The sequence below is a fragment of the Podarcis filfolensis genome (genome assembly GCF_964270895.1).
Source record: "Podarcis filfolensis genome assembly, chromosome: 2".
NCBI classification, from domain to species: domain Eukaryota; kingdom Metazoa; phylum Chordata; class Lepidosauria; order Squamata; family Lacertidae; genus Podarcis; species Podarcis filfolensis.
In genome coordinates, this window is record NC_139605.1 from 13,636,854 (window position 1) to 13,663,832 (window position 26,979).

At 49.7% G+C, this 26,979-nt stretch overlaps 3 protein-coding genes across 3 annotated transcripts in view; 1 reads left to right on the forward strand and 2 right to left on the reverse strand.

The window, feature by feature from the left end:
- Nucleotides 1–9,229, reverse strand: part of LOC310758105 (uncharacterized protein) — a 41,740-nt gene extending 32,511 nt beyond the window's left edge. Inside the window, exons 1-3 of the mRNA XM_083604042.1 lie at nucleotides 8,537–9,229; nucleotides 7,570–7,665; nucleotides 6,087–6,317 (exon numbers count right to left, since the gene is read on the reverse strand). Of these exons, the coding sequence (XP_083460168.1) occupies nucleotides 6,087–6,317; nucleotides 7,570–7,665; nucleotides 8,537–8,929 (720 nt within the window). The 5' untranslated portion in view covers nucleotides 8,930–9,229. The remainder of the gene's footprint in view (nucleotides 1–6,086; nucleotides 6,318–7,569; nucleotides 7,666–8,536) is intronic.
- LOC310757095 (uncharacterized protein) overlaps nucleotides 1–26,979 on the reverse strand; it is a 124,194-nt gene that overhangs the window by 21,737 nt on the left and 75,478 nt on the right. The gene's annotated exons all lie outside the window — the stretch shown is intronic.
- On the forward strand, nucleotides 14,775–22,217 carry LOC310756802 (uncharacterized protein). Its single transcript, XM_083601590.1, has 3 exons — nucleotides 14,775–14,928; nucleotides 16,626–16,792; nucleotides 20,818–22,217. Exons 1-3 carry the CDS (start codon nucleotides 14,778–14,780, stop codon nucleotides 22,120–22,122), a joined length of 1,623 nt encoding a protein of 540 aa, XP_083457716.1. The 5' UTR covers nucleotides 14,775–14,777; the 3' UTR covers nucleotides 22,123–22,217.

A 26,979-nucleotide genomic window follows, 5' to 3' on the forward strand; every position in this document is an offset into this window, starting at 1 on the left:
CGAGAACAGTGGGGGGGTTTCAGGACCTCCCGTAGGAACACCCACTCCTCGGCGGAAACTGTCACGCCGAGAGTCCAGAAGACGTGTTTCCGTTAAGGAGCTTTTATGCTGGAAGAAGTTCCGTAAACGCCCACTGTCCGATTCAACGAGCGATTGATGGAGCCATGCTTAAGGAGCTCCATCACAGACAGAGGTTTGGGAACTTAGCCAAACTCTGAGGGATCAGGATTTTACGCACAAGCAGCTCATCATCCCATCACAGCAATCGGACAGTCCCTGAAAGCAGCTTGTGCAGAGAGGCATCATGAGTGACCCAGCCGGAGCCGGAGGAGCAGGAGGAGCTGGAGAAGGTCCAACTCTGGAAGAAAGGTACAGAATGTTGGAACTCCAGCTAGCAATGCAAACGGCGAGGCTAGAAGAGAGGAGGGCGCAGGATGCAGAAAAGGCAAAAGGCGCTACACTAGCAAGAAAGATGCCAGGAATGGTGCAGAAGTTTGGGGGGGACCCCAGGAACTACCAAGCCTTTAGGACAGAGATGCAGTATGCTCTTGAACTGCAGTTTAATGACTTTCCCGATGAGGCATCGCGAGTGGCGTTTGTGATTGGCCATCTCGAAGGAGGGGCGAGAGACTGGGTCAGGCCCCTGATGGCAGGGAATAGTGACATGCTGAAGGACGCGAGGAAGTTTTTTCGCGCCATGGATTTGATGTTTTCCAGCGAGATTGAACAGGGACTGGTACGCAGACAATTGATGGCTTGCAAACAGGGGAGCCGATCGGTTCGTGAGTACTGGACTGAGTTTACAATGTTGATACATAGATTGGGGTGGGACCTATCGGCGGAACCCATTCAAATGCTATTTGAAGAGGGGCTTTCTTCGGCGGTGAAAGACGAACTTTCCCGGGCGCCCAGGGCGGAGTCTATGGACCAGCTGACCAAATCAGCGCTGACCATTGGAGCGCGCCAGGAGGCAAGAGCCTTGGAGAAGCGGGAGGGGAAAGGAGAGCGTTGGAGGGATTTCCGCATTCCAGAGATTCCAGAGCCAAGTTTCCCGCCCGGAGAGCCGATGGAAGTTGGAACAGCGCGCGCGCGCGCAGTTTCAAATCCCAGTGAAGGGAGGAAGAAGGAGGGAAAGAGCGCCAAGAAATGTTACCTCTGCCAGCAGCCAGGTCACTTTGCCAGAGTCTGCCCGCAAAGAAAGGAATGGCAAGGGATGGCGGGGGCTGTTGGGGGAAAGGAGGAGGAAGTCCAGGAGCCAGTAAAAGCCAACGCCTGTCTGCCTCTGTCAGGGCACTGCAGACAGGCCAAGGAGCAGTAAAAGTGCCCACTCCGGAACCTCCAAGACCAGCCCTAGTAATAGAGGTGTTGCTAGAGCTGGCAAACGGATACCCACTAAAGACCAAGGCGCTGTTAGACTCAGGCAGCTCCTGTAATTTTATGAGCAAGGAGTTTGCAGCGGAACACCAGATACAGACACTCCCTTTAAGCAACCCCCTGCAGGTCACCACGATCGATGGGAGGGAGCTGTTGGGGGGAGAAGTTAGCCTACAGACCGTCCCAATGGTTATGAGGGTGGCAAGGCACACCGAAAGGATAGCGTTCAATGTAGCCACCCTGGGAGGGGCGCCAGTCATTTTGGGAATGAGCTGGCTAGAGTTGCATGACCCGCTAGTGGGCTGGCATCAGAGAGTGGTGTCCTTTGGGTCAGGACATTGCCTGGAACACTGCAAAGAGGGAAAGGTGCCAGAAGGGGCAAAAGCCTCCATAGCAGGGACGGAAGTGGCGAACAAAGGGGAGGTGCCCAAACAATACGCTGACCTGAGCAAGGTCTTCAGCGAAAGGGAAGCAGATAAACTACCACCGCATAGAGACTTTGACTGCCAGATTAACCTGGTCCCTGGGGCCCAGCTACCCGTGGGCAAGCTGTACGCCATGTCAGACAGGGAAATGCAGGAGTTGAGGGAGTTTATTGACAAAAACCTGAAGAGAGGTTTCATCAGAGAGTCCAGAGCGGTGGGGGGCAGTCCAGTGTTTTTTGTGGACAAAAAAAACACGGATAAACCGAGATTGGTCGTGGACTACCGGGCCCTGAATGCCGTGTCAGAACCAGTGACTTTCCCCATGCCCAGGATTGATGACATTTTGACCAGGGTGAGGAAGGGAAAGATATTCACGAAACTGGACTTGAGAGGAGCGTACAACCTGATACGAATAAAGAAGGGGGATGAATGGAAGACAACGATGTTCACCCCCCTAGGGGCTTTCGAATATCTCGTTATGCCATTCGGATTGCAATCAGGCTCCGCCTGTTTTCAATCGTTCATGAACCATGTACTGGGACCTTTGCTCTACAAGAATTGCGTGGCATTCCTCGATGACGTGCTGATATATTCGGAGAATGAGGAGCAGCATGTGAAGGATGTCAGGGAAGTGCTGAGCCAGCTGCAAGCAAACCAGTTGTGGGTGAAATTGGAGAAGTGTCAGTTCCACACCAAGGAGGTGGAATTCCTGGGGTACCGCTTATCAGACAAGGGATTAGCCATGGATCCAGGCAAGGTCCAGGCGGTGCTGGAATGGAAGACACCGAAAACCAAAAAAGATGTGCAAAGGTTCTTAGGGTTTGGGAACTTTTACCGTAAATTCATCAAGAACTTTGCCCACTTAACGGCTCCCATCACGGACTGTCTAAGCAGCAAGAAGAAATTCGTTTGGACGGCAGAGGCGGAGCACGCTTTTGAGGAATTGAAAAAGGCATTCGCTTCGGAAGAACAGCTCCTGCATGTGGATTTACAAAAACCCATGAGAGTGGAAACTGATGCCTCAGACCGGGCGGTGGGGGCAGTGCTGCTTCAGCCAGGGAGCAATAAGTCGGAATGGAGACCGTGTGCCTTCTTTTCGCGTAAGCTGAACAAATCCGAGAGGAACTACACGGTATATGACCGAGAACTACTCGCCATTCACGAAGCGTTCCGGAGATGGAGACACTTACTAATTGGCGCACAGCATAAGGTGCAAGTGTGTACGGACCACAAGAATTTGGAGTATTGGAGAACAGCACGAGTGCTCAACCAACGACAAGTGAGATGGGCCCAGGAGTTCTCCAAATTCCATTTTGAAATCTGCTACGTGCCAGGTCCAGAAAACATCAGAGCGGACGCTCTCTCTCGCAAACCTGAATATTTGGAGGGGGAGGGAGCGCCAGAAGAGAGACATATTATCCCAGAGGACCACTGGGTGTGTGGTGCGGCCTGGGTGGGGCAAAGAGAACTGGTAGAGGGGACGGTAAATGATGAGTACGCCCAGGATAAGCTCAGAGGTTTAAGGAGAGAGGGAGAAGACCCCGGAGGTTTTGAAGAAAGAAACGGGGCATTGTATTACAAAGGGGCACTATATATACCCGAAGGGGAATTGAGGGGGAGAGTACTCAAACAGTTGCACGACAATCCCACAGCGGGGCATTTTGGGCAACACAAGACCATGTGGTTGGTGACCAGGGAGTTTTGGTGGCCCAAGGTGAGGGAGGATGTACGGGAGTATGTGAGAAGGTGTGACCAATGCCAGAGAGCCAAAGGAGAAAGGCGGGCACCAGCGGGTTTATTAGAACCGTTACCCACACCAGAACGACCGTGGGAGGCGGTGTCGATAGATTTTATGACTGATCTGCCCAAATCCCAGGGGAAAACCGCAATACTAGTCGTAGTAGACCAGTTAACTAAGATGGGTCACTTTGTAGCTTGCTCACATGCAGTCACGGCGGAAGAGACAGCGAAATTGTTTGTAGAACATATTTTTAGGCTGCATGGCGCCCCCTTGAGGCTGGTGTCCGACAGAGGGAAACAGTTCACGTCCAGATTCTGGAGGAAGCTTATGAGCTTGTTGCACGTAGAGGTCAACTTTTCGACTGCCAGGCACCCTGAGACCAATGGGCAGGCGGAGAGGGCAAACGGTATCCTTCAACAATACCTGAGGTGCTATGTCAATGACAGAGAAAACGATTGGGTCGAAAAGTTGGCACTAGCGGAATTTGCTTACAATAATGCAGAGAATGTGTCCACCGGGATGAGCCCATTTTTGGCTAATTATGGGTGCCACCCCAGGGCGTTTCCAGGGGAAGGAGGAGAGAGATGGAGTGTTCCGGCCGCTGAACTTTTTGTAGAAGAAATGGAAGCGATCCATCGTCAACTCCAACACAACTTAGAAAGGGCCAAAGAAGAATATAAGAGGCAGGCAGACAAGAGCAGAAGGGAAGGTGAAACAATTAGGGTGGGGAGTCGGGTCTGGCTATCAACCCAAGGGTTGCCGTACAAGGGGGGTTGCAAGAAATTGAGACCCAAAAGATTGGGACCATTTGAGGTCATCCAACAGATCAACCCAGTGGCTTTCAGACTCCGGTTACCGAACCACATGAAACTGCACCCAGTATTCCACAGGTCATTACTGTCACCATACCGGGGGGAAGGTGAAGGGGTATCCACACGGGGACCAGCCATAGAAGAAAGGGAAAGCCGCAACTATGTGGCGGAAATCATCGACTCCAGGTGGAAGGGGAATCAGGTGGAGTATTTGGTCGCGTGGGAAGGGGAACCAGAGTCAGAAAACACCTGGGTGAAGGCAGAGGAGGTCCATGACGAGGTCTTGATCGAAACGTTCCACCAAAGGTTCCCCAGGAAACCTCAGCCAGTAGCGAGGTTCCGAAGGGAGTACTTTGGCACCACCGACGATGAGGAGGAACTGGAGGGATTCAGGGAATCGGAGTTGGAAGGAGGTACCGACTCCGAGGAGGAGGAGTACTTGGAAACCGGGAACAGCAAAAGGTGGAGGGAAGTGTTCGAAACTTCGGAAGATGAGGGAGGTTCCTTCAGGGGTTTTGCTCCCTCGCCTCCCGCAGAGGAGGGGAGGGAAGGGGGTGAAGGGGGCCCTGGAGGGGAGGTGGATGTCAGGGAACTGTCATCTGAGACGAAGGAGGTGAAAGGGCTCATGGAGGGTGAGAGAGACCACTCAGCGGAGGAGGGGACCAGCAGGGGGAGAAGTGGAGTTCCAAGGGAAAGTGAGTCGGAGGGAGAGCTCAGAGATACTTCAAGCGAGAACAGTGGGGGGGTTTCAGGACCTCCCGTAGGAACACCCACTCCTCGGCGGAAACTGTCACGCCGAGAGTCCAGAAGACGTGTTTCCGTTAAGGAGCTTTTATGCTGGAAGAAGTTCCGTAAACGCCCACTGTCCGATTCAACGAGCGATTGATGGAGCCATGCTTAAGGAGCTCCATCACAGACAGAGGTTTGGGAACTTAGCCAAACTCTGAGGGATCAGGATTTTACGCACAAGCAGCTCATCATCCCATCACAGACGTGTACATTTTTACCTCATTACAGGCGTTTTTGTACACAGTGTTTTGCTGGAGACGTGCGCGGCAAAATTCAGAGAAGTGCGAATTTTGAAGGATGGCTGTGTCAGTTGCCTTGCTTCAGACTTAATAATTCTTATACAGTGGACGCTCGGGTTGCGAACATGATCCGTGTGGAAGGCATGTTCGTAACCCACAGCGTTCCTAACCTGCGCCTGCGCATCTGCACATGCGCGGGTTGGAATTAGGCGCTTCTGCGCATGCGCGACCGCCGAAACCCGGAACTAACTCATTCCGGTACTTCTGGGTTTTGGCAGTCCGTAACCCGAAAAAATGCAACCTGATGTGGCTGTAACCTGAGGTATGACTGTACAGTGGTACCTCAGGTTAAGTACTTAATTCATTCTGGAGGTCCGTTCTTAACTTGAAACTGTTCTTAACCTGAAGCACCACTGTAGCTAAGGGGGCCTCCTGCCACGCCGATGGAGCACAATTTCTGTTCTCATCCTGAAGCAAAGTTCTTAACCCAAGGTACTATTTCTGGGTTAGCGGAGTCTGTAACCTGAAGCGTATGTAACCTGAAGCATATGTAACCTGAGGTACCACTGTAAGTGTTAGAAGCTGAGATAGGAAAGATAGGAGGTAAATGACTCCTTAAACCTAGGTTATGGGCGCAACAGTGGAATGTCTAGGCGCGTTTTTTTCATAACAAGGGAGTGGGATCCATCTCTGTCTCAAGTCTCACCTGCAAGAATTTGCTGTCTGGCTGCTGCCTCTTCCTCTCCATGTCGCTGATAAGCGTGTTGAGGCGGAAAGACTCATCGGAGAGGCTGGCAAGATTTTCTTTCCATGTCTTCTCAACCTCTCTCTCCAGATCTCCTAGCTGGGCCAGCCAACGGCGCTCGTTTTCCTTAAGGAACTTCTGCATTTGCTTGAAAACACACCTGATATTGAGTTTCTCCACTCCCACCTGTGACTAGAGCAGCAAGGGGGGAAAGAGACATAAGGAATGGTGGCAAACAGGGGAATAGGAGACTGGGTTGTATCCAACGCTCTTGTCCCACTTGCACAACACACTTTTGTTCACACAACAGAATTCCCCTTTCCTTTTCTACAACCCCCAGGCGACCTCAAATCTGCTCCAGGGGGGTAGGGAACTTCCAGAGCAGATTTTTAGGGGGATGAGTGGGGAGGACATAAAACCCCTCCAAATTAAGCAACAGTGTGTGACTGTAGCAACGAATTACAGTGGTACCTCGGGTTAAGTACTTAATTCGTTCTGGAGGTCCGTTCCTAACCTGAAACTGTTCTTAACCTGAGGTAACACTTTAGCTAATGGGGCCTCCTGCTGCTGCCGCGCCACCGGAGCACAGTTTCTGTTCTCATCCTGAAGCAAAGTTCTTAACGTGAAGCAATATTTCTGGGTTAGCAGAGTCTGTAACCTGAAGCGTCTGTAACCTGAAGCGTATGTAACCCGAGGTACCACTGTAATTTGGCACATGATGCTACCCTTCCTCCGGCAAGTACTGACGGTCTCCACAAGACCCGTACCCATGTATTCTCTTAAAAGGTTTTCTGGGCACCTTATACCTCAACAGCCTGCTACGTCCAGCGGCGGAGGAAGCCTCTTGGGCACCTGGGGCGGCATGCCAAGGGGTGGGGCAAACTGCCCATAAGGGTGGTGCAAACTGCCCACAGGGGCAAGGCGAACCGCCCACAGGGACGTGGTGTGCACGGGGGACAGGATGGGAGTGCATGGCACGGCCACTGTCCGCCCACTGCCTCCCCCCAGCTGTAGGTCAGTTGAGGCCCCACGGTGCACCCTGTCTCTACTGGCACCACATGTCCTGTCCCGTCCCTATGGGCATCCCTATTGGCGTGGCGGTGATCCACCCAGGGGGGATTTTGTCAGCCCCCCCTCAGGGATGACACCTGGGGCAGACCGCCTGCACCGCACCGCCCGTTCTCCGCCACTGGCTATGTCGGTTCAAAATGTGCATTGAGGATAGTTTAAATTGCTTGTTTTAAATTGCAATTTGAATAATTCAGTCATTTGGAAATGTCTGGGGGAGCATCTGCTTTGCATGTGTCTACAATGACAAGAATGAGCTTGTGTGAAATTTGTAGTACAGTCGTCCCTTGGAAGTTGAACGGAATCAGTTCCAGAAATCCGTTCGACTTCCAAAACGTTCATCCCCAGTACTGGAGCTGGAGGAACAAATACCTACTAAATATTTCTGCTTCTTCTCATCTTCAGCCTGTTCCCGGTGCAAAATGTTTTCTCTCTTTTTCTCCAGGACCTGGAGCTGGGCCTCGATTTTCCCCTGCACAAACAGAAAAAAGACTTTTGTTTAGTCAGCCAGTCCAGTTTCCCCCAACTGAGTTCCTTATAAAGCCTTATAAAGTCTGTACCGATGGACTGTAGATGAGGCCCAGCTCTTAATTTCAAAGCTTCCTGGAGTTGGCTGCCGGGGCGACGACAACGACAACATCACCACCAACACAATCCTCTTGTGATTCACTACATGACCCCACCTCTATTTTGCATACTTAGATTGTAGGTCTTTCATTTCTTTAAACACTTAATATGCCGCTTAACTACAATTGTGCTATTATTATTAAACATTTGGGAATCAAGAGGCCTTTCTAACCTATTGCAAATCACCTACAGTTCCACCAGCAGATCCCAAACTACCTTCTGCCTAGGTAAAGGACCCCTGACTGTTAAGTCCAGTCGCAAACGACTCTGGGGTTGCGGCACTCATCTCGCTTTACTGGCTGAGGGAGCCGACGTTTATCCGCAGACAGTTTTTCCGGGTCATGTGGCCAGCATGACTAAGCTGCTTCAGGCAAAACCAAAGAAGCACACGGAAACGCCGTTTACCTTCCTGCCAGAGTGGTACCTATTTATCTACTTGCATTTTGACGTGCTTTCAAACTGCTAGGTTGGCAGGAGCAGGGACCAAGCAACGGGAGCTTACCCCGTCGCGGGGATTCGAACCGCCGACCTTCTGATCGGCAAGTCCTAGGCTCTGTGGTTTAACCCACAGTGCTACCCGTGTCCCACCTTCTGCCTAGCGCTGGCTTAAATAAAAGAACAGCAATGCTCTCCACACCATGTGCCATTTCAGACTCATCTATTGCGTCTCCTCCTGCTCTATCCATCGGGACCCCCAAACAGTAGCAATTCCCTACCTTATACTCCTGGGCAGCCTCCTGCACAGGGACGACGTGATGATCTCGGTGCTCCTTGGATAGGTTGCAGATCACGCATATGAGGACCTGGTCATCCTTGCAGAAGAGTTTGCAGGGTTCCTGGTCCGCCTTACACTGCTCAGCGTTTTTCCCCTCCTCAATTTTCCTGATTATTTCGACCAAGTTTGCCAATTTCCTGTTGGGCTTGAATTGCCGTGGCTTCAAGGCTGCTCTGCACTGAGGGCAAAAAGGGTTCTTCTCCCGCCCTTCTCTCAGGCAGGCTTGGCAGAAACTGTGCCCACAGTTTGTAGTCACTGGATCTTCGAAGTAGTCCAGGCAGATGGAGCAAGTCACTTCTTCGCGAAGCTGCTTCTCAGGGGTTCCTGCTGCCATGGCTGCCTCTCCCTGGGCGAAACGACAGCCTTGGTTTCGTTTTCTGATTCCTGTTAGTGCCAAGGTGTTTACTCTCCTGCTTCTACTTCAAGGGAGGGCAAGCTCTGGGGCATACAAGAGCCCCACTGAGAGCAACAATGGATTAAGCCTTGCCTTTATTGTGCTCGCCACATCTATTTTTAATAATGAATTGGGGAGAGGCAATAGCTCCTTTTGGTTTCTGTTATGTTCCTTCTCCTCCCTCCTTTTAACGGACAAACAACTCTTTCCTTCCCCGCCCCCGCTGAGGAGTTGAGAGAGTGAACTAAGGTTTCTCACAATCCCTTTCTTACTTCCTTAACAAAAGCGTCAGACCCCTGTCTCAAGAAAGAGGGAAGTGGCGTTCCCTTTCTCTGTATAAATCTTTTTTTAAAAAAACCCTTTAAATTTAGTTTTACAGTGGTGCCTCGGGTTACAGACGCTTCAGGTTACAGACGCTTCAGGTTACAGACTCCACTAACCCAGAAGTAGTACCTCAGGTTAAGAACTTTACCTCAGGATGAGAACAGAAATCGCACAGCGGCGGGGGAGGCCCCATTAGCTAAAGTGGTACCTCAGGTTAAGAACAGTTTCAGGTTAAGAACGGACCTCCGGAACGAATTAAGTTCTTAACCCGAGGTACCACTGTATTAGCTAAACAGAAGGACAAGAACAACAAAACAGCAGTGGTGAGAGAATCAAGGGTCATTGCGCTCCTAAATGTGGGTGTTGCTTGGTTCTTAAGGGTGAGCCAATCTGTCCTTTCTGAGTTCATGGTGTCATGTTTTTCTAGCCTTTTAGTTGCAGAGCCATCTTTTCCATAGGGCTTAGTGGCGCGTTGCGCCATGGCACCGGCATCTCAGGGGCGCCCCAGCGAGTGGGGGAGCTGCGCGGCTTTGCCGGCGGCCTCCGCTTTCCCTGCATGCCTGGGCGTGCAGCTTGGCCCCCTAGCCTCCTGTGCATGGCAGGAGCGCGGGAGGGGAGCCCCGAATAGGCGGGTGGGAACGGTTTCGAAGGGGACGCTGGAGTCTCTCTCAGCAGCTCCCTGTCAAAGCTCCCCACCAGCAAGTGAGGACCCTGTCCCTCCCTTTTCGGTGCAGCGGCTTCCCAGGGGCAGAAGGGAAGCAGACCCGTCCTTAGCTGTGCCCAAGCGCACTTTTATTTCTCCCTTATGTAGCGTTGCAAAATGCAGTGGGCTGAACATGCACACCCCGTACGCTGCATGTGTGGTTGTGGGTGAAGACAATCTGCTGCTGTCCCACCACACCCACTCACTTTGAGGGGATCAGGGAGCAACCGGGGTTGGCGTGTTTTGAAAGTTTTTAGAGTTTCCCATAATACTGTATAGTGTTTCTCAGCCTTGGACCTCCAACATGCCAAGGGGGATGGAGGGGGCAGCTGCCCCTCCCCAGATCAAGTAAAACAATAGAAATACTGAACTAACTGACCAATCATGTCAGTTTTGCCCCCCATCAAGTCCTGCCCCCCCCAATCCTGGCTATGCCCATGGCCTCCAGCTGTTTTTGGTCTACAACTCCCACCATCCCCGACCACTGGTCCTGCTAGCTAGGGATGATGGGAGTTGTAGTCCAAAAACAGCTGGAGGCCCAAGTTTGAGAAACACTGACGTAATACATTTCTAGATGCATCCTCAAAACATCATAGATATGTCACAGAAAAGGTGTGGTGTCTGGCAGAAATCTGAGATCCAGGCACACCCCTGTCAATCAAGTATAGGTGTTTTGGGTTTTTTGCTTACTCCATTACAGTACAATAGAAAGTACAATTCCTTACTTCCTGAGTCATGTCAGATACACCCCGTTGTCTTGTTAGGGTTTAATTCCACTATGGGATGAGTAAGTATTGTGAATGAGATCATTACCCGTCTGGCAGGATATCACCGGTTATGACTCCTTGGAAAGGTTCTGTGGATCTGATTGTACATCTTGGGGATTATGGAGTGGGCTTACTAACCCCTCTCCTGAAACCTCATTTTCCTGGGTCCTTAATGCCATTGGATCAGAGAAGATTGATACAACGAGTGATTTCTTATGCACTTCTAAAGTTTTCTCATAGAATAACATTGAGCCAATATGTAGATTCAGTGAATCACTATGTTTGCCATATTCATTGATTTCCTGTGTTGTCCTGGAGTCGCAGGCTACTTCTGCAAACTGAGCTGGCCTCCCTAGACAGATGCAATGCCTTTGCAGATAGATATGTTGCTGTCATTTTCCTCTTGACCCTATGGGCTGCTGTTGCAGAGAGGCACTTTATGAATGGAGTTTTGAACCTAAATGAATGAGGCTTGAGGAAGCCCTTAAGGTAAAGGTAAAGGGACCCCTGACCATTAGGTCCAGTCGTGACCGACTCTGGGGTTGCAGCGCTCATCTCGCTTTATTGGCCGAGTACAGCTTCCGGGTCATGTGGCCAGCATGACTAAGCTGCTTCTGGCGATCCAGAGCAGTGCACAGAAACACCGTTTACCTTCCCGCTGGAGCGGTACCCATTTATCTACTTGCACTTTGACGTGCTTTCAAACTGCTAGGTGGGCAGGAGAAGGGACCGAGCAACGGGAGCTCACCCTGTTGCTGGGATTCGAACCACCGACCTTCCGATCGGCAAGCGCTAGGCTCAGTGGTTTACACCACAGCGCCACCCGCATCCCTTCTGCACCCACGTCCCTTCTTCCCAGATTGTTAGATATCCCGTAGTCTACAGGTGAGGCTGCTGATCCCTTATTTTCAAATCTGAAAGTTGACAGCTATGCCTCAGCCTGGCAGGGAGCGGAGCACTGGCTGGGACACTCCTTTTGGATGTTCCTGCATCCACCAAAATCAGCTGGAGAGCTAAGTCTGGGAAACACTGATGTATTTAGAAATAAAAATCCTAGAAGCGTCCCTGGCATGAAAAACAACCATGTAACAACTCTTGGGCTGCAGCCTTTTCAAGGTCTCCCTCAAGGCAACTTTGCCCGCAGGATTTCCCCCACGCTCAACCCTCGCTCCCGGAGCCAACCAATCGCAGCGCGCCCCGCCAGGCACGAGCCCGGTCTCTAAGCTGCCAGACGCTCCGAAGGCCGCCTTCGCCCATCAAGGGCGCGCTTACACCTGCCGGGCTCCGACGGCACTGCGCAGGTGCAACACGCAGCTGGGACCCAACCCTGCCTAGGAAAAGGGGCGTGGCTTACCCGGGCCGAACCTTGAAGAGGCCCCGCCCCCCGCCGCCAGTCTTAGTTTGGTTCCTGCTCGCCACGTGCGTCTTCGCTCCTGTTTTTTCGACGGCGCGTCCGCAGAGGCAAGGCAAGAGCTCCGCGGCGGAAGGGAAGAAAGGAGCGGGACAGGGCTGCTTTGCCTTCCCACCCGCCACCCCCAAGGCAGTGGGAAGGAGAGGGCGGTGGGCGTCCGGGGCGCTGCAGTAAGCGCGGGAGAAGCGGGCGGTATCTGCGCAGGAGGGCGTCTGCTGCCTGCAAGCGAAGCTTGGAGACGGGAGAGGAAATGTGGGAACCATCGAAGCTCTCCTGCCCCCAGACGGTTGTCAAAGGGGGGCGGCCAGGGTGCACTTTTGGGGGGGGGGTGAACGGGTGCCCTCCGCGCTCGTTTCTCTCCCCCCCCCCTGCTTCAGTAGAGTACGCAGGTGGTCCGGGACGGGGCGCGTCTCTCGGGCGCCTCCCCCAAGTGCGCTTTTTTTGCTCCGCTTTCCCCGGCGTTATTCTGGGGCGGAGGCGCCTGCCGTGCCTTCCTGGGGGGCAGCACGGGCTCGGTGGCTTCCCCTGTTCCGCCGGTCTTGGCCCCAGCTCGTGAGCCCCCCGCGACCACCTCGTGGGTTTTCTGACCCCGGGGCGCGTCTTAGTTTGGGCCAGGAATTCTGTTTGATTTCCCAAAGGCAAACGCGAGGTGGCCTGTCCCAACAGCCGCGGGCTGTTTCTTCCGACCTGCCCTCCGCGTCTCTGTTCCGGAGTGTGTCCTCGACGGGTCTGTAGCCAACATGCACAAGAGAGCCTTGCAAAATCCTATTACTTTTTTCGGCCCCCCCCCCCCCGTTAGATTTCCGATATGCGCCAACCCCGGGTGTTGCATTCCCCATAGTGGCTCAGTGACTGAGGAATACGCTTAGAATGGTGCCCTATTGCTTAGGTAAAGGTAAAGGGACCCCTGACCATTAGGTCCAGTCGTGACCGACTCTGGGGTTGTGGCGCTCATCTCGCTTTATTGGCCCAGGGAGCCGGCGTACAGCTTCCGGGTCATGTGGCCAGCATGACTAAACTGCTTCTGGCGAACCAGAGCAGCGCACGGAAACGCCGTTTACCTTCCCGCCGGAGCGGTACCTATTTATCTACTTGCACTTTGACGTGCTTTCGAACTGCTAGGTTGGCAGGAGCAGGGACCAAGCAATGGGAGCTCACCCCGTCGCAGGGATTCGAAGCACTGACCTTCTGATCAGCAAGTCCTAGGCTCTGTGGTTTAACCCACAGCGCCACCCAGATCCCTTTCCTATTGCTTATAGCTTGTTAAATTGATTCTGTGTGGATGTACCCGTTTCTGGCACCGCTTGGTAAAGAGTGGGTTACAAAGCTTAACAATGCAAGATTGAAATTAAAGACGGGTGAACATAACTTCAGTCTAGGACTCTTTACCGTTGTGAAGTACCTAATAAGGGGGCACTGCCCTCCCAAGTTGGTGCATAACAGCCTTAAAGCACTTGAAAACAAAATTAGAAAGTGTCTTTTCACACAAATAATTAGTCCTAATCTCTTCTTGCCCACCCACAGTTTTGTTTCAGCAGCCATATATAGTTGCTAGTGTTTAAACATTTGGAAGTCAGAAGCATTTGCTAATGGGTAGGCAAACTAAGACCCGGGGGCCGGATCCAGCCCAACTGCCTTCTAAATTCAGCCCGCAGATGGTCCAGGAATCAGCGTGTTTTTACCTGAGTAGAATGTGTCCTTTTATTTAAAATGCATCTCTGGGTTATTTGTGAGGCATAGGAATTTGTCCATTATTTTTTCGCGAAAATATAGTCCGGCCCCCCACAAGGTCTGAGGGACAGTGGACCACCCCCTGCTGAAAAGGTTTGCTGACCCCTGCATTAGCTGAACTACTTCATCACACCCAGTGACCAGCCAGCAAGTACTGACTTAACGTTTTTGCCAACCTTTGAAATACTTGGCTAATTTTGGGCTGGCTGACACAGATTTTAGCAAGGCTGATGAGGATTCAGCACCAAAGAATATGAAATACAAAGTTGAGTTAGAAATCATTTTATAAATTTGTACCTTCTCCTAACAGGGAAACTCTCTGAAACTGAACGAAAACAACGTCTGGTTTTGTTTTCCTTGAAAATCATTCGGTTAAAATCAGATACACCAGTTCACCTTCCTCTGAAAGGACATCAGTACCAGGGGAGCCTACCTGGGATTTGTGGGGTGCCAGGAAATAGCTTGTGCATACCTGACACAATACAGTGGTACCTCAGGTTAAGAACTTAATTCATTCTGGAGGTCTGTTCTTAACCTGAAACTGTTCTTAACCTGAGGTACCACTTTAGCTAATGGGGCCTCCCCCGCCGCTGTGCGGTTTCTGTTCTCATCCTGAGGTAAAGTTCTTAACCCGAGGTACTATTTCTGGGTTAGCGGAGTCTGTATCCTGAAGCGTATGTAACCTGAAGCGTACATAACCCGAGGTACCACTGTAATCAAGAAAGCAAAGAGTCCTTGGCAGGAACTTAACAGATCAGTTGTGGTGTTTACAGTTTTGACGTGAAAACCTACCTTGCAAAGGCCTAGCTTTCCCCCTCACCTTTCTCTCATTCTTCTGTCTCCAGCAGCTCCATGCCCAAGAGGAGAACGGTCCGCTCGCTGGAATGGCTGTGCCTGGAGAATGTGGCTAAAAATATCCAGCGCATCTGGGCCAAAGCTTGTGCGGAAAACCACCAGGAGGGGCACTGCGTTCGCTCTGTTGCAGAGCCCTACATCTGCCTGCGTAAGAGGGGCACGACAAATGGGAGGCAGAGGAGAGACCGGCCATAAAGACCCCATGGCCAAGCCACAGATTGCATTTCAAAAAGGCAATCTGGCGAAGCATCTTGGCCCTGTAGCCTCCTGCAATTTGCATCTCTGAGCCTTGTAGCATCCTATGCAGGTGGTCCTGTAAAAACTGGTTCTCACGCTCACCTGGCTAGAAAAGCTGCCTAGGTAGGAAGGCTCCATCTCTTAAGGCAGAGCTGGGGAGCTGGTGGCCGTCCAGCTGCTGTTGGACTCCAATTCCCATGGGCCCCAGCAAGCACGGCCTGTAGTCAGAGATGATGGGAGTTGTGGTCCAGAGCAAAGTTCCCCAGGAGGCGGGCAGGTGTGGAGGACTCCCTGGCCCTGAATTGGGGTAACTGTGCCCCTGAAGGACCAGGTGCACAGCCTGGGAGTCATTTTGGACTCACAGCTGTCCATGGAGGTGCAGGTCAATTCTGTGTCCAGGGCAGCTGTTTATCAGCTCCATCTGGTATGCAGGCTGAGACCCTACCTGCCCGCAGACTGTCTCGCCAGAGTGGTGCATGCTCTAGTTATCTCCCGCTTGGACTACTTCAATGCACTCTGTGTGGGGCTATCTTTGAAGGTGACCCAGAAACTACAACTAATCCAGAATGTGGCAGTTAGACTGGTGACTGGGAGCGGCTGCCAAGACGACATAACACCAGTCTTGAAAGACCTGCATTGGCTCCCAGTACGTTTCCGAGCACAATTAAAAGTGTTGGTGCTGACCTTTAAAGCCCTAAATGGCCTTGGCCCAGTATACCTGAAGGAGCGTCTTCACCCCCATCGTTCAGCCCGGACACTGAGGTCCAGCGCTGAGGGCTTCTGGTGGTTCCCTCATTGCGAGAAGTGAGGTTACAGGGAATCAGGCAGAGGGCCTTCTCGGTAGTGGCACCCGCCCTGTGGAACGCCCTCCCATCAGATGTGAAGGAAATAAGCAGCTATCTTATTTTTAAAAGACATCTGAAGGCAGCCCTGTTTAGGGAAGCTTTTAATGTTTAATAGGTTATTGTATTTTAGTGTTTTGTTGGAAGCCGCCCAGAGTGGCAGGGGAAACCCAGCCAGATGGGCGGGGTTTAAATGATAAGTTATTATTATTAATTATTATTATTTGTGTCCTGCTCTTAGCAGTAACTTTTCCTATGCAGTTTCCTGTTCTGGTAGATCACTCGGCTACCCAGATTTTAAAAGCTAAGCAAAATCTGGCAAAGTCTTTGCAAGGGAGCATGTCAGTGACTGGCTGGCTAATAATAATAATAATAATAATAATAATAATTTTTATTAATTATTTATACCCTGCCCATCTGGCTGGGTTTCCACTCTGGGCGGCTTCCAACAAAATATTAAAAATACATTAAAACATTAGTCATTAAAAACTTCCCTAAACAGGACTGCTTTCAGATGTCTTCTAAAAAGCAGATAGTTGTTTGTTTCCTTGACATCTGACGGGAGGGTGTTCCACAGGGCGGGCGCCACTACCGAGAAGACCCTCTGCCTGCTTCCCTGTAGCCAGGGGAACTTTCCCTGTAATGTCCTGCTGTCACCCTCTGCACCTTCTAGTTTGCTTCTAGCTCCTTACCACCTGAGGAAAGCATGTGTCTAATTGTTGTGCAAAGCTTTGTGTTTATATCTGCGTATTTCCTCCCCACCCAGCTGACTCCCTTGTCCAGAAGCTGTTCAAGTTAATGGAGGAAGGCAATCGCTTGAACCGACCGGTCCTGCGCTTCCTCCTGGTGCCGCAGCTGACGGTGCTGAGCTTGAACATGTGCCCGAGGCTGGTCATCAAGGCCGTTGCTGACATCATCGCAGTACGTTGCAAGGTAAGGAGTGTGCATGCTTTGTGCTCTGACTTGGTTCCTGCGGGGAGCTCCTTCCTCTAAAATGGGGACTCCTCTCTTGCAGCCTCCTGGCCATAGCTGTCAACTTACAGATTTGAAAATAAGGGACCAGCAGCCTCGAAAATAAGGGATCAGCAGCCAAAATAAGGGATTTTGCTTGGCTTATACAGAAATCCGGCACTGATGGAGCCATGCTGCTTTGGCTGCGACTGACTGTGTTTTGCAGGGGGTTGGACTAGATGATCCTAAGGGTCTACAACTCCGACCAAAGAAGAGTGGCAGACAAAACTGATGAACGATGTCCAGATGGCAAAGCTTACCGGCAGAATTAGAAACCAGGAAGAGGACCTCTTTCATAAAGAATGGGGAAAGTTTATAATTTAGTTGAAAAGCTATTGTCAAGAGTTGCATACATTGGTAGGATTGACAGAAAACTTGTAGTAAAAAATTGAACTATGGATGGACAAATGTTTTATAAAAATAGTTATGAAAGGGATGCAGAGGGGGAAATCACTACATTAAGATGCTGCACTGGTTGGAGGGTATGCTAAGCAGCACGTTGGGGCTTCCGTCGTCCTGGCGCGAGGAGTTCCATCGGCCCTTCCCCGCCTGAGAGAGAGAGGGAGAGGGAGAGAGACTCTCGCCCACACCACCCGCACACGGCTCTTAGCGTGGAGGAATGGCACTCGAAGAAACAATGGTTTGCGGAAGCTTTATGTGCAGAGTTCCTTACTGGTCTCTGCAGTGAAAGAGAAATTTGGGGGTGTCTCGTTTCCATGGTTGGCCTGGTCTCAACTTCACTCCTTCTTAAGAAAGTCAAAACAGATAACAACACAGCAATTGACTCAGTTTAAGTTCTTGCCGAAGGATGAAGCACCCTTTCCAAGCGGCCTGGTTTCCACTATTTAATTAGTTCTCTCTATTTTGTGTGAGTGTTTGGAGGTGTGAGGATGGGTGGGCGGTTTAACAGATTGAGGGTGAATCCTGACAAGACAGAAGTACAGTGGTACCTTGGGTTAAGTACATAATTCGTTCCGGAGGTCTGTTCTTAAGCTGACACTGTTCTTAACCTGAGGTACCACTTTAGCTAATGGGACCTTCTGCTGCTGTCGTGCTGCCGGAGCACGATTTCTGTTCTCATCCTGAAGCAGAGTTCTTAACCTGAGGTAATATTTCTGGGTTAGCTGAGTCTGTAACCTGAAGCGCCTGTATCCTGAAGCGTCTGTAACCCGAGGTACCACTGTACTGTTTTGGGAGGGATGGGGCGGGTAGGTGAGGGGGAGATTCTGGTCCTGAATGGGGTAACTGTGGCCCTGAAAGACCAGGTGCACAGCCTGGGAGTCATTTTGGACTTACAGCTGTCCATGGAGGCGCAGGTCAATTCCGGTACGCAGGCTGAGACACTATCTGCCCACTGACTGTCTCGCCAGAGTGGTGCATGCTGGATACTGCAATGCGCTCTATGTAGGACTACCTTTGAAGGTGACCCAGAAATGACAACCAACCCAAAATGCGGCAGCTAGACTGGTGACAGGAAGCGGCTGCCAAGACCACATTACACCAGTTTTGAAAGACCTACATGGCTCCCAGTACGTTTCCGAGCACAATTCAAAGTGTTGGTGCTGGCCTTTAAAGCCCTGAACAGCCTCGGTCCAGTATACCTGAAGGAGCGTCTCCACCCCCATCGTTCAGCCCGGACACTGAGGTCCAGTTCTGAGGGCCTTCTGGCGGTTCCCTCCCTGCGAGAAGTGAGGTTACAGGGAACCAGGCAGAGGGCCTTCTTGGTAGTGGCGCCCACCCTGTGGACACTGGTGTACGAAGGGGGAATGAGGGAGTGGGCTGCACCGGGTAGCATTTGGGGAAAGGGTTCCATCGTGGCCGCCCCCCCGATACATACACAACCCCTTCCCGGGATGGGTGCCACATGCCACGCCCCCGGGCAATGCGCCACGTCCCCACGTCCCTGTGCTGTGTGTCAGCCACGCCACCGCCTGTTCTCCGCTCCGGGGGCTGTAGCATGTTCCTCCACCACTGTCTGTGGAACACCCTCCCATCAGATGTCAAGGAAATAAACAACTATCTGACTTTTAGAAGACATCTGAAGGCAGCCCTGTTTAGGGGAGTTTTTTATGTTTGATCTTTTATCGTGTTTTTAATATTCTGTTGGGAACCAGCCAGAGTGGCTGGGGAAACCCAGCCAGATGGGCAAGGGTATATATAATATATTATTATTATTATTATTATTATTATTATTATTATTATTATTAATTATTATTATTATTATTGCTATTGATGTTGGGCCATCTGATTATCTCAGAACAGTCTGGGCGCACGATCCACAGGAGAGAGAGAGACTGGAGATCAGTTAAGGAAAGCCTCCATTTAATAAAATGATTGCTGCGTGAACCAAAGGGCTCTCCCACACTTAACTTTCGCTCCACGCATTCTGGGAAAGGTCTTGCGTGTCCAAACACCTCCAATTGCTTTCCCCGGGGAAACCCCGCTCTGTAACGTTGAATTGGAACAAATGGCAATTTGGGTTCTCCATTGATTTGAGAAAGCATTGAAGTGTGTGTTTTCACAGGGAGTGCGGCGGCGGCAAGGAGTGCTTTGACACGGTCTGGAAAAGTGTGTACCTGTGTCTAGAAAGTGCAGAGGGAAAATAGTGTGGTTCAGCCTCTTCCGTGGCTGTGCCCCACCTCCTACCGCTGCCCCCCCGCTAAGCCCTTTCCCTCTGTGGTAGCAGTAGGGGGCACGGCATAATGTGCTCACGGAGGAAGGCTGGAGCATGGCAGCAGTGACGAAGAACAGTCATACCTCAGGTTAAATATTCTTCAGGTTGAGCGTTTTCAGGTTACGCTCCGTGGCGACCCAGAAGTAACGGAACGCGTTACCTCTGGGTTTCGCCGCTCGCGCATGCGCAGACGCTCAAAATGACGTCATGCGCAGAAGCGGCGCAATTCCCGTTCGCATCCAGAAGTACCACTGTACAGTGATAGCAGCTAGCAGTTGTGGGTTTTTTACTTTATTTTTTGCCTCCAGCAGCAAAACATTCCAGTCCTGCAGAGAGCATGCATAGAATCTAGCCTACCACACAAACACAACTTTCGCATGCATTGTGCTTGGCAGTTTTGCCTCTTGCCACAACCACCACTGACATCTGGCCCTAGAAAGATTGCCCAGGGAGGAATGTGGCCCTAAGGCCCTAACCCCCAGACGGAACTGATGGTGGCACATTTCGTCGGCTAGTGTAGATGCATAGAGAGAGGTGCTCAAGTCGACGCCCTTTGTTTTCCTGTTCGCAAAAGCTAATTCGACAATAAATCAGTGAGGTTTCTTGTATGCGTTTCTTACTTACTGCATTGGTACTATAGGCCACTGTGCTCTTAGTACGATGCTTTGTTAGCAGAGGGGGACCATTAACAGTGGAACGCTGGACCAGCAATTTCTGCCTTCTGTGCATTTTGTGCAACATATGACAACAGGCAAAGGGTGCCATGTTTTGGTAGGTGTTCCTGTAGGGCAGACATTAAGGGACACACACACACACACACACACACACAGGCTCCATGGAACCCAACACATTAATACACAGCCTGCCATTTACAGTGGTACCTCAGGTTAAGTACTTAATTCATTCCGGAGGTCCGTACTTAACCTGAAACTGTTCTTAACCTGAGGTACCACTTTAGCTAATGGGGCCTCACGCTGCCGCCACGCTGGCCGGAGCACAATTTCTGTTCTCATCCTGAAGCAAAGTACTTAACCTGAGGTAATATTTCTGGGTTAGCGGAGTCTGTAACCTGAAGTGTATGTAACCTGAAGCGTATGTAACCTGAGGTACCACTGTATTTACAATGACTTCTGCCAACTTGGTGCTGCCCCATACGCCTTCTGCGCTGGCTGCGGCTGATGGGATTTGTAGTCCGGCGAATCTGGAGGTCGGCAAACGCCGTTGTACGTGAGCAAAAACAAACCTTTCCCTTTCTCTTTCCCTGACACGGCAGAACCTGTCTTCCCTGGATATCAGAGGCTGCTGCCGGATCCCCGCAGACTCCCTCGTCGACCTGGTGAAAGCTTTGCCGAGCCTCGCCCAACTCAACCTGTCGGACACCCAGTGCAACGCCCAGGTGCTTGCTGCCGTGGGCTCCCACTGCCGTCAGCTTCTCGAACTGGACATCGTCGATTGCAACCGGCTGTCTCCAGAGTGCCTCCTCCACTTGGCCTACGACCCTGCCACAGGCTCACTTCGCTCCCCGGCCTTGAAGGTGCTCAGAGCCAGATATCTGATGGGTAGACCTCTCCTCCAATGCATGGTTCAGCACTTGGTCTTTCTGCTCCTGGCCTTGCGCAGCCTCACGGTCTTGGACCACCCTTTCGTTCTGGAGGCTGTGTGCGCGATCTACAGGCGGCAGTTCGACGACGTCCCGGTTGCCCCCGAGTTCCCCTCCCTGGAGGAGCTGGCGAGATGCAGGATGTCCGCCGATAGCGGCCACGGGCTCACGCTGACCCTCACAGAATTGGACGATGTGGCACTGAGCTGCCTGCCCGCCGCTTTAGCCGTGTGCCCACACTTGGCCGACGTGACTCTGATTTTCGAGGGCAGCCCTGGCTTGGGCCAAGACTTTGCACCCTGGCGCCACATCTCCTGCCTGACCCTTGACAACGACAGCCAGTGCGATGTTGCTGATCTTCTGCCGATGGCGGCCGCCGTCGGAGCACAGCTGCACTCCCTTTCATTGAGCGGCTTTCTCTGTGAAGATGCTTCTTCCTTCTGGACCTTCCTGGGCCACTGCCTGAACCTCCGTAAATTGGTGGCTAACCTCCCTCCTCCAGCAGTGTGTGCCCCTGACGACGACGACGAGGAGGAGGAAATGGTCGGAGACTTGGAGGAAAATTTCAGCCCCGCGCCTCATCAATTCCCCCACCTCTGGCACGTTTTCCTGATGTACCCTGACTCAGAAGGCCCCCTTCCTTCCCAGCACAAAGCCGTGTTTAGAGCATGCCTTGTGTCCCTGCTCAGAAATTCGCCCCAACTCGAAAGCTTGCTGCTGGCTTGCCTGCCTTTCTCCCTGGACAGCGTGTTTGAGCAGGTGCTGGAGCCGCCGGCCACAGCCCTGACACGCCTACGGAAGCTCTCCTTGATGGAAACCAGGGTGTCCGGAAGCACTATCCACCTGCTGTTATCCTCGGAAAACCAGCTGAGCTTCCTCGATGTGCCGGCTTGCTCACGCATCTTCAGGGCAGACTATCACGACTTCCTCAGGAGAGTCAGGAGTGAGGGTTTGGACATGGAGATTTCCTGGGAGTGAAAAGCCTGTTTCTGCTGTTGCCAAAGACGGCTGCTCCTCTTGTGTTGGGGCCAAGACAGGGTCTCTCTTAATAAAGTTTGCTTTATCTAATAGTTTTTCCGCCTCTCAGCGATCTTGAAACCCAGAGTGGGATGGTCAAGTGTCTTTATGTGTGAGTTGGGAGCACAGAGGGGCATTTTACGCTGGGCTTGTAGTAGCAGCCCCTCTCTGAGACCCATGGGCATGGAACGAGCCCTGCATTTATATATTAAAAAAATAGTTTAAAGGCCCATCTAATCCAGTACAGTGTTACCTTGGTTCTCAAACTTAACCCGTTCCGGAAGTCCGTTCCAAAACCAAAGCGTTCCAAAACCAAGGTGCACTTTCCCACAGAAAGTCAAGGATTAATCCATTCCAGACTTTCAAAAACTACTCCTAAAACAGCAATTTAACATGAATTTTACTATCTAACGAGACCATTGATCCATAAAATGAAAGCAATAATCAGTGTACTGTACTATAAAATAAACAAGGCAGTATTGTAGATAATAAAAATTAGAATTATTTTTTCTTACCTGCATTGATGATCGTCATTTCGATGGGGGGCTTTTATCCATTTCTGCAGTCACACAAACAAATTAACTGAAAAAGCCTCAAAAACAAAAACTCAAATAGCAAAAACAAAGTGCCAAACTTCATCCGTTCCAGAAGTCTGTTGACTTCCAAAAGTTCAAAAACCAAGGTGCATCATGCACCCTGGGAACAATAGCCGACAGCCACATTGGGCATTCGGCTTCCCCAAAAACGTTTAAAAACCGGAACAATTAACTTCCAGGTTTTCAGCGTTTGGGAACCAAGGCGTTTGAGAACCAAGGTACCACTGTATCCTGTTTCACAGTGGCTGACCAGTTATTCTGCATCAGGCCTCTCATTCTGCAGATGGCATAAAGCCATCATTCCTAGGATCATTGATAGATTGCTCCATGGACTGATTGACTTTCTAAGGAAAAAAACCCCCATCTAAGCCACTTCCCGTTGCCACAACTATGAGAATCCCACTTCTCTCTTCTGAATTTCCCCCTATTTGGCATCATTGGACGATTGAAGTTACAGCATTTATACAGTCCTTTTGGTGTCTCTGTCCAGTTTTTCCACACCACCCAGAATTCCATAAAGTTCTGTTAACCGCTGAATGCCAACATGGGCTCTTAAGTATACAGCCCATAATAGTAAGCAAGCCTGGAAACTTTTAACAAAAGAGATTGGTGTGTGAGTGCGTGTGTCATATTCCTTTGGGAAGAAAGGTGGGCTAGAAATTTAATTGTAAAGAAAAAGGCATTTATTGAGTGGATAAATAAACTACCAGTGATAAAAATGCCACAGGAGAAGCCATACAGGGAGAGGCTGCAGTTCAGAGGAATAATTTTGCATACTTTGTATGGAGAAGTTCCTTAATTCAGTCCCTGGCATCACCAGGTAAGGCCTGGAAGGAATCCCTGCCTGAAACCCACTACCAAATGATCCTCACTTTCTGTGCTGCTGCTCGATAGAATACTTTTTTTTTTTACACGTACACAGAGACGAGGGAAAAGGTTTCCAGACTAGAGACTTTATATCGGAGGGTTTTGTGTCATTAACAGTAAGCTTAATGATCATTATAGGCTTCTATAGATGCAGAGAGAACATCTTTCCAGGGAGGAAGCTCTAATCCAGTGTTTGGGCCTCCTGCTGTTTTTGAACTACAATTCCCATCATCCTTGACCACTGGTCCTGCTAGCCAGGGATGATGGGAGTTGTAGTCCAGAAACAGCTGGAGGGCCAAGTTTGGGAAACACTGAATCTGCATCTTTCCTTAACAAGTTCTTCAGAGATAAAAGAAAATCGGAGCTGTTGTGATTTCACACATGGGGAATTTCTCCTTATTCCTTTTGATGGCCTGATCTGCTTCCAGCCTCGTCACATTCTTTCATTTCCTGACTACTTTTCAACAAAGTGTTTTCTTCTTCAACTAATTTCCTCTCCCACAGGGGGCGTTCCAAGGAAATACCTACAGTGGTACCTCAGGTTAAGTACTTAGTTCATTCTGAAGGTCCGTTCTTAACCTGAAACTGTTCTTAACCTGAAGCACCACATTAGCTAATGGGGCCTCCTGCTGCTGCCGTGCCGCCGGAGCAAGATTTCTGTTCTCTTCCTGAAGCAAAGTTCTTAACCCAAGGTACTATTTCTTGGTTAGCGGAGTCTGTAACCTGAAGCGTCTGTAACCCGAGGTACCACTGTAAAAGTACCCCATTTTCTTTCTTTTTTTTTTTTAATATTTTTATTTTTCCATATAAACACAATACAACAAACATAAACATACAAAAACAAAAACAAAACAAAAAACATGTATCATTTCATATCCTAATTTCATATCCTATCTTCCCCGACTTCCTCATGCTTCCCCTTTCTGTATTCCAAATTCTTATCGATTGTTCAGCAAATCTTCCCTTATTTTAATTTAAATTTAGACTATTCTTCCTTATTTTCCTTGTCTTAACCATTGCTAATAGTAACCATTTACTTTCCAGTCCAACATCATTCTAACTTTCATTAACTTTATGATATTTCTTTAAATAGTCCTTGAATTTTTTCCATTCTTCTTGCGCTGCTTCTCTTCCCTGGTTTCGGATTCTGCTCGTCATTTCTGCCAAGCCCATATAGTCTATCACCTTCATCTGCCATTCTTCCAGTGTGGGTAGTTCTTGCGTCTTCCAGTACTTCGCAATGAGTATTCTAGCTGCTGTTGTAGCATACATAAAGAAAGTTATATCCGTCTTTAACACCCCTTGGCCGACAATACCCAAGAGAAAGGCCTCTGGTTTCTTGGGGAAAGTATATTTAAATACCTTTTTAAGTTCATTATAGATCATTTCCCAGAATGCCTTAATCTTCGGGCAGGTCCACCAAAGATGAAAAAATGTACCTTCAGTTTCTTTACATTTCCAACATTTGTTGTCAGGCACATGGTAAATCTTTGCAAGCTTGACTGGGGTTATGTACCACCTATATATCATTTTCATAATGTTTTCTCTTAAGGCATTACATGCCGTAAATTTTATCCCGGTGGTCCACAACTTTTCCCAATCAGCAAACAAAATATTATGACCAATGTCCTGAGCCCATTTAATCATGACCGATTTAACCGTTTCATCTTGTGTATTCCATTTCAGCAGCAAATTGTACATTTTGGACAAATTCTTAGTACTGGGTTCTAACAGTTCTGTCTCCAATTTTGATTTTTCCACCTGGAAGCCAATTTTACTGTCCAGTTTAAACGCTTCATTAATTTGATGGTAGTGGAACCAATCTCTCACCTTCCCTTTTAATTTCTCAAAACTCTGCAATCTCAATTTGTCCCCTTCCTTTTCCAAAATTTCCCAGTATCTTGGCCACTTGGACTCCATATTTAACTTTTTAACTGCCTTAGCTTCCATTGGCGACAGCCACCTTGGAGTTTTATTTTCCAGCAAGTCTTTATATCTGTCCCAGACATTTAGTAGTGCTTTTCTGACAATATGATTTTTAAAACTTTTATGTGCTTTAACCTTGTCGTACCACAAATATGCATGCCACCCAAAAATGTTATTAAAACCTTCCAAATCCAAAATGTCTGTGTTTTCAAGAAGTAGCCATTCTTTCAGCCAGCAGAAAGCTGCCGCTTCATAGTAAAGTTTAAAGTCTGGCAGGGCAAACCCCCCTCTTTCCTTTGAATCCGTTAGTATCTTAAATTTAATTCTGGGCTTTTTGCCCTGCCAGACAAATTTAGATATGTCTTTTTGCCACCTCTTGAAACAATCCATTTTATCAATTATTTGCAATGCTTGGAACAAAAACAACATTCTTGGCAATACATTCATCTTTATAGCTGCAATACGGCCTAACAAGGAAAGCTTCAAGTTGGACCAAATCTCCAAATCTTTTTTCACTTCTCTCCAAGTTTTTTCATAAAAAAGTACCCCATTTTCCACTATTCGGGAATCCTGGTTTTGCACTCCAGCCCACAGCAACACCCCTGACCCCAAGCCCAGGCCTCCTCCTCTCTCACTGTACATCATTAAACATTAAAAACTTCCCTAAACAGGGCTGCCTTCAGATGTCTTTTAAAAGTAGGATAGTTGCTTACAGTGGTACCTCAGGTTAAGTACTGAATTCATTCTGGAGGTCCGTACTTAACCTGAAACTGTTCTTAACCTGAAGCACTATTTCTGGGTTAGCGGAGTCTGTAACCTGAAGTGTATGTAACCCGAGGTACCACTGTATTTGAAAAGGGATTTAGGCACACAGCTACCACTTCCTGACTGCAGCTCTAATGATTATACCCATGGAAAGCATGGTGGAAATAAACGCAACGATTGTAACATGCCAAACAGGCTTGGTTTTAAAGGTTTTTATTTCAGTTCAGTGCTTTGAAATAGCCTCTTCAACAAAAATACATAAAGGAAAGGATGGATCTTGTGTGTAAGAGTTCCTCTTTCTAGCAGGGTTCCTATGACTAAAAGCTTCCTGGTAGCCACAATTTGATAACTGCGGGGATGCAATTCAATGCATAATTGCACCACATGCAATGAAAATCCGAGCTGCTGCTTGGTTTTCTTGCCTTGCAGGTTTTGAAAGGTCGGATGAGAAGCCTGTGGATCTCCAGATTTTCATAGAATCATAGAGTTGGAAGAGACCACAAGGGCCATCGAGTCCAACCCCCTGGACTACATCCCATCACCCCTGATAATTGGCCATGTTAGCTGGGGTTGATGGGAGGTAGAGTCCAACGACATATGAAGAGCCACAGATCCTGGGTTAAAAGGACAGTAATAAAATAATGAGGAAGAGAGGGCATGATGA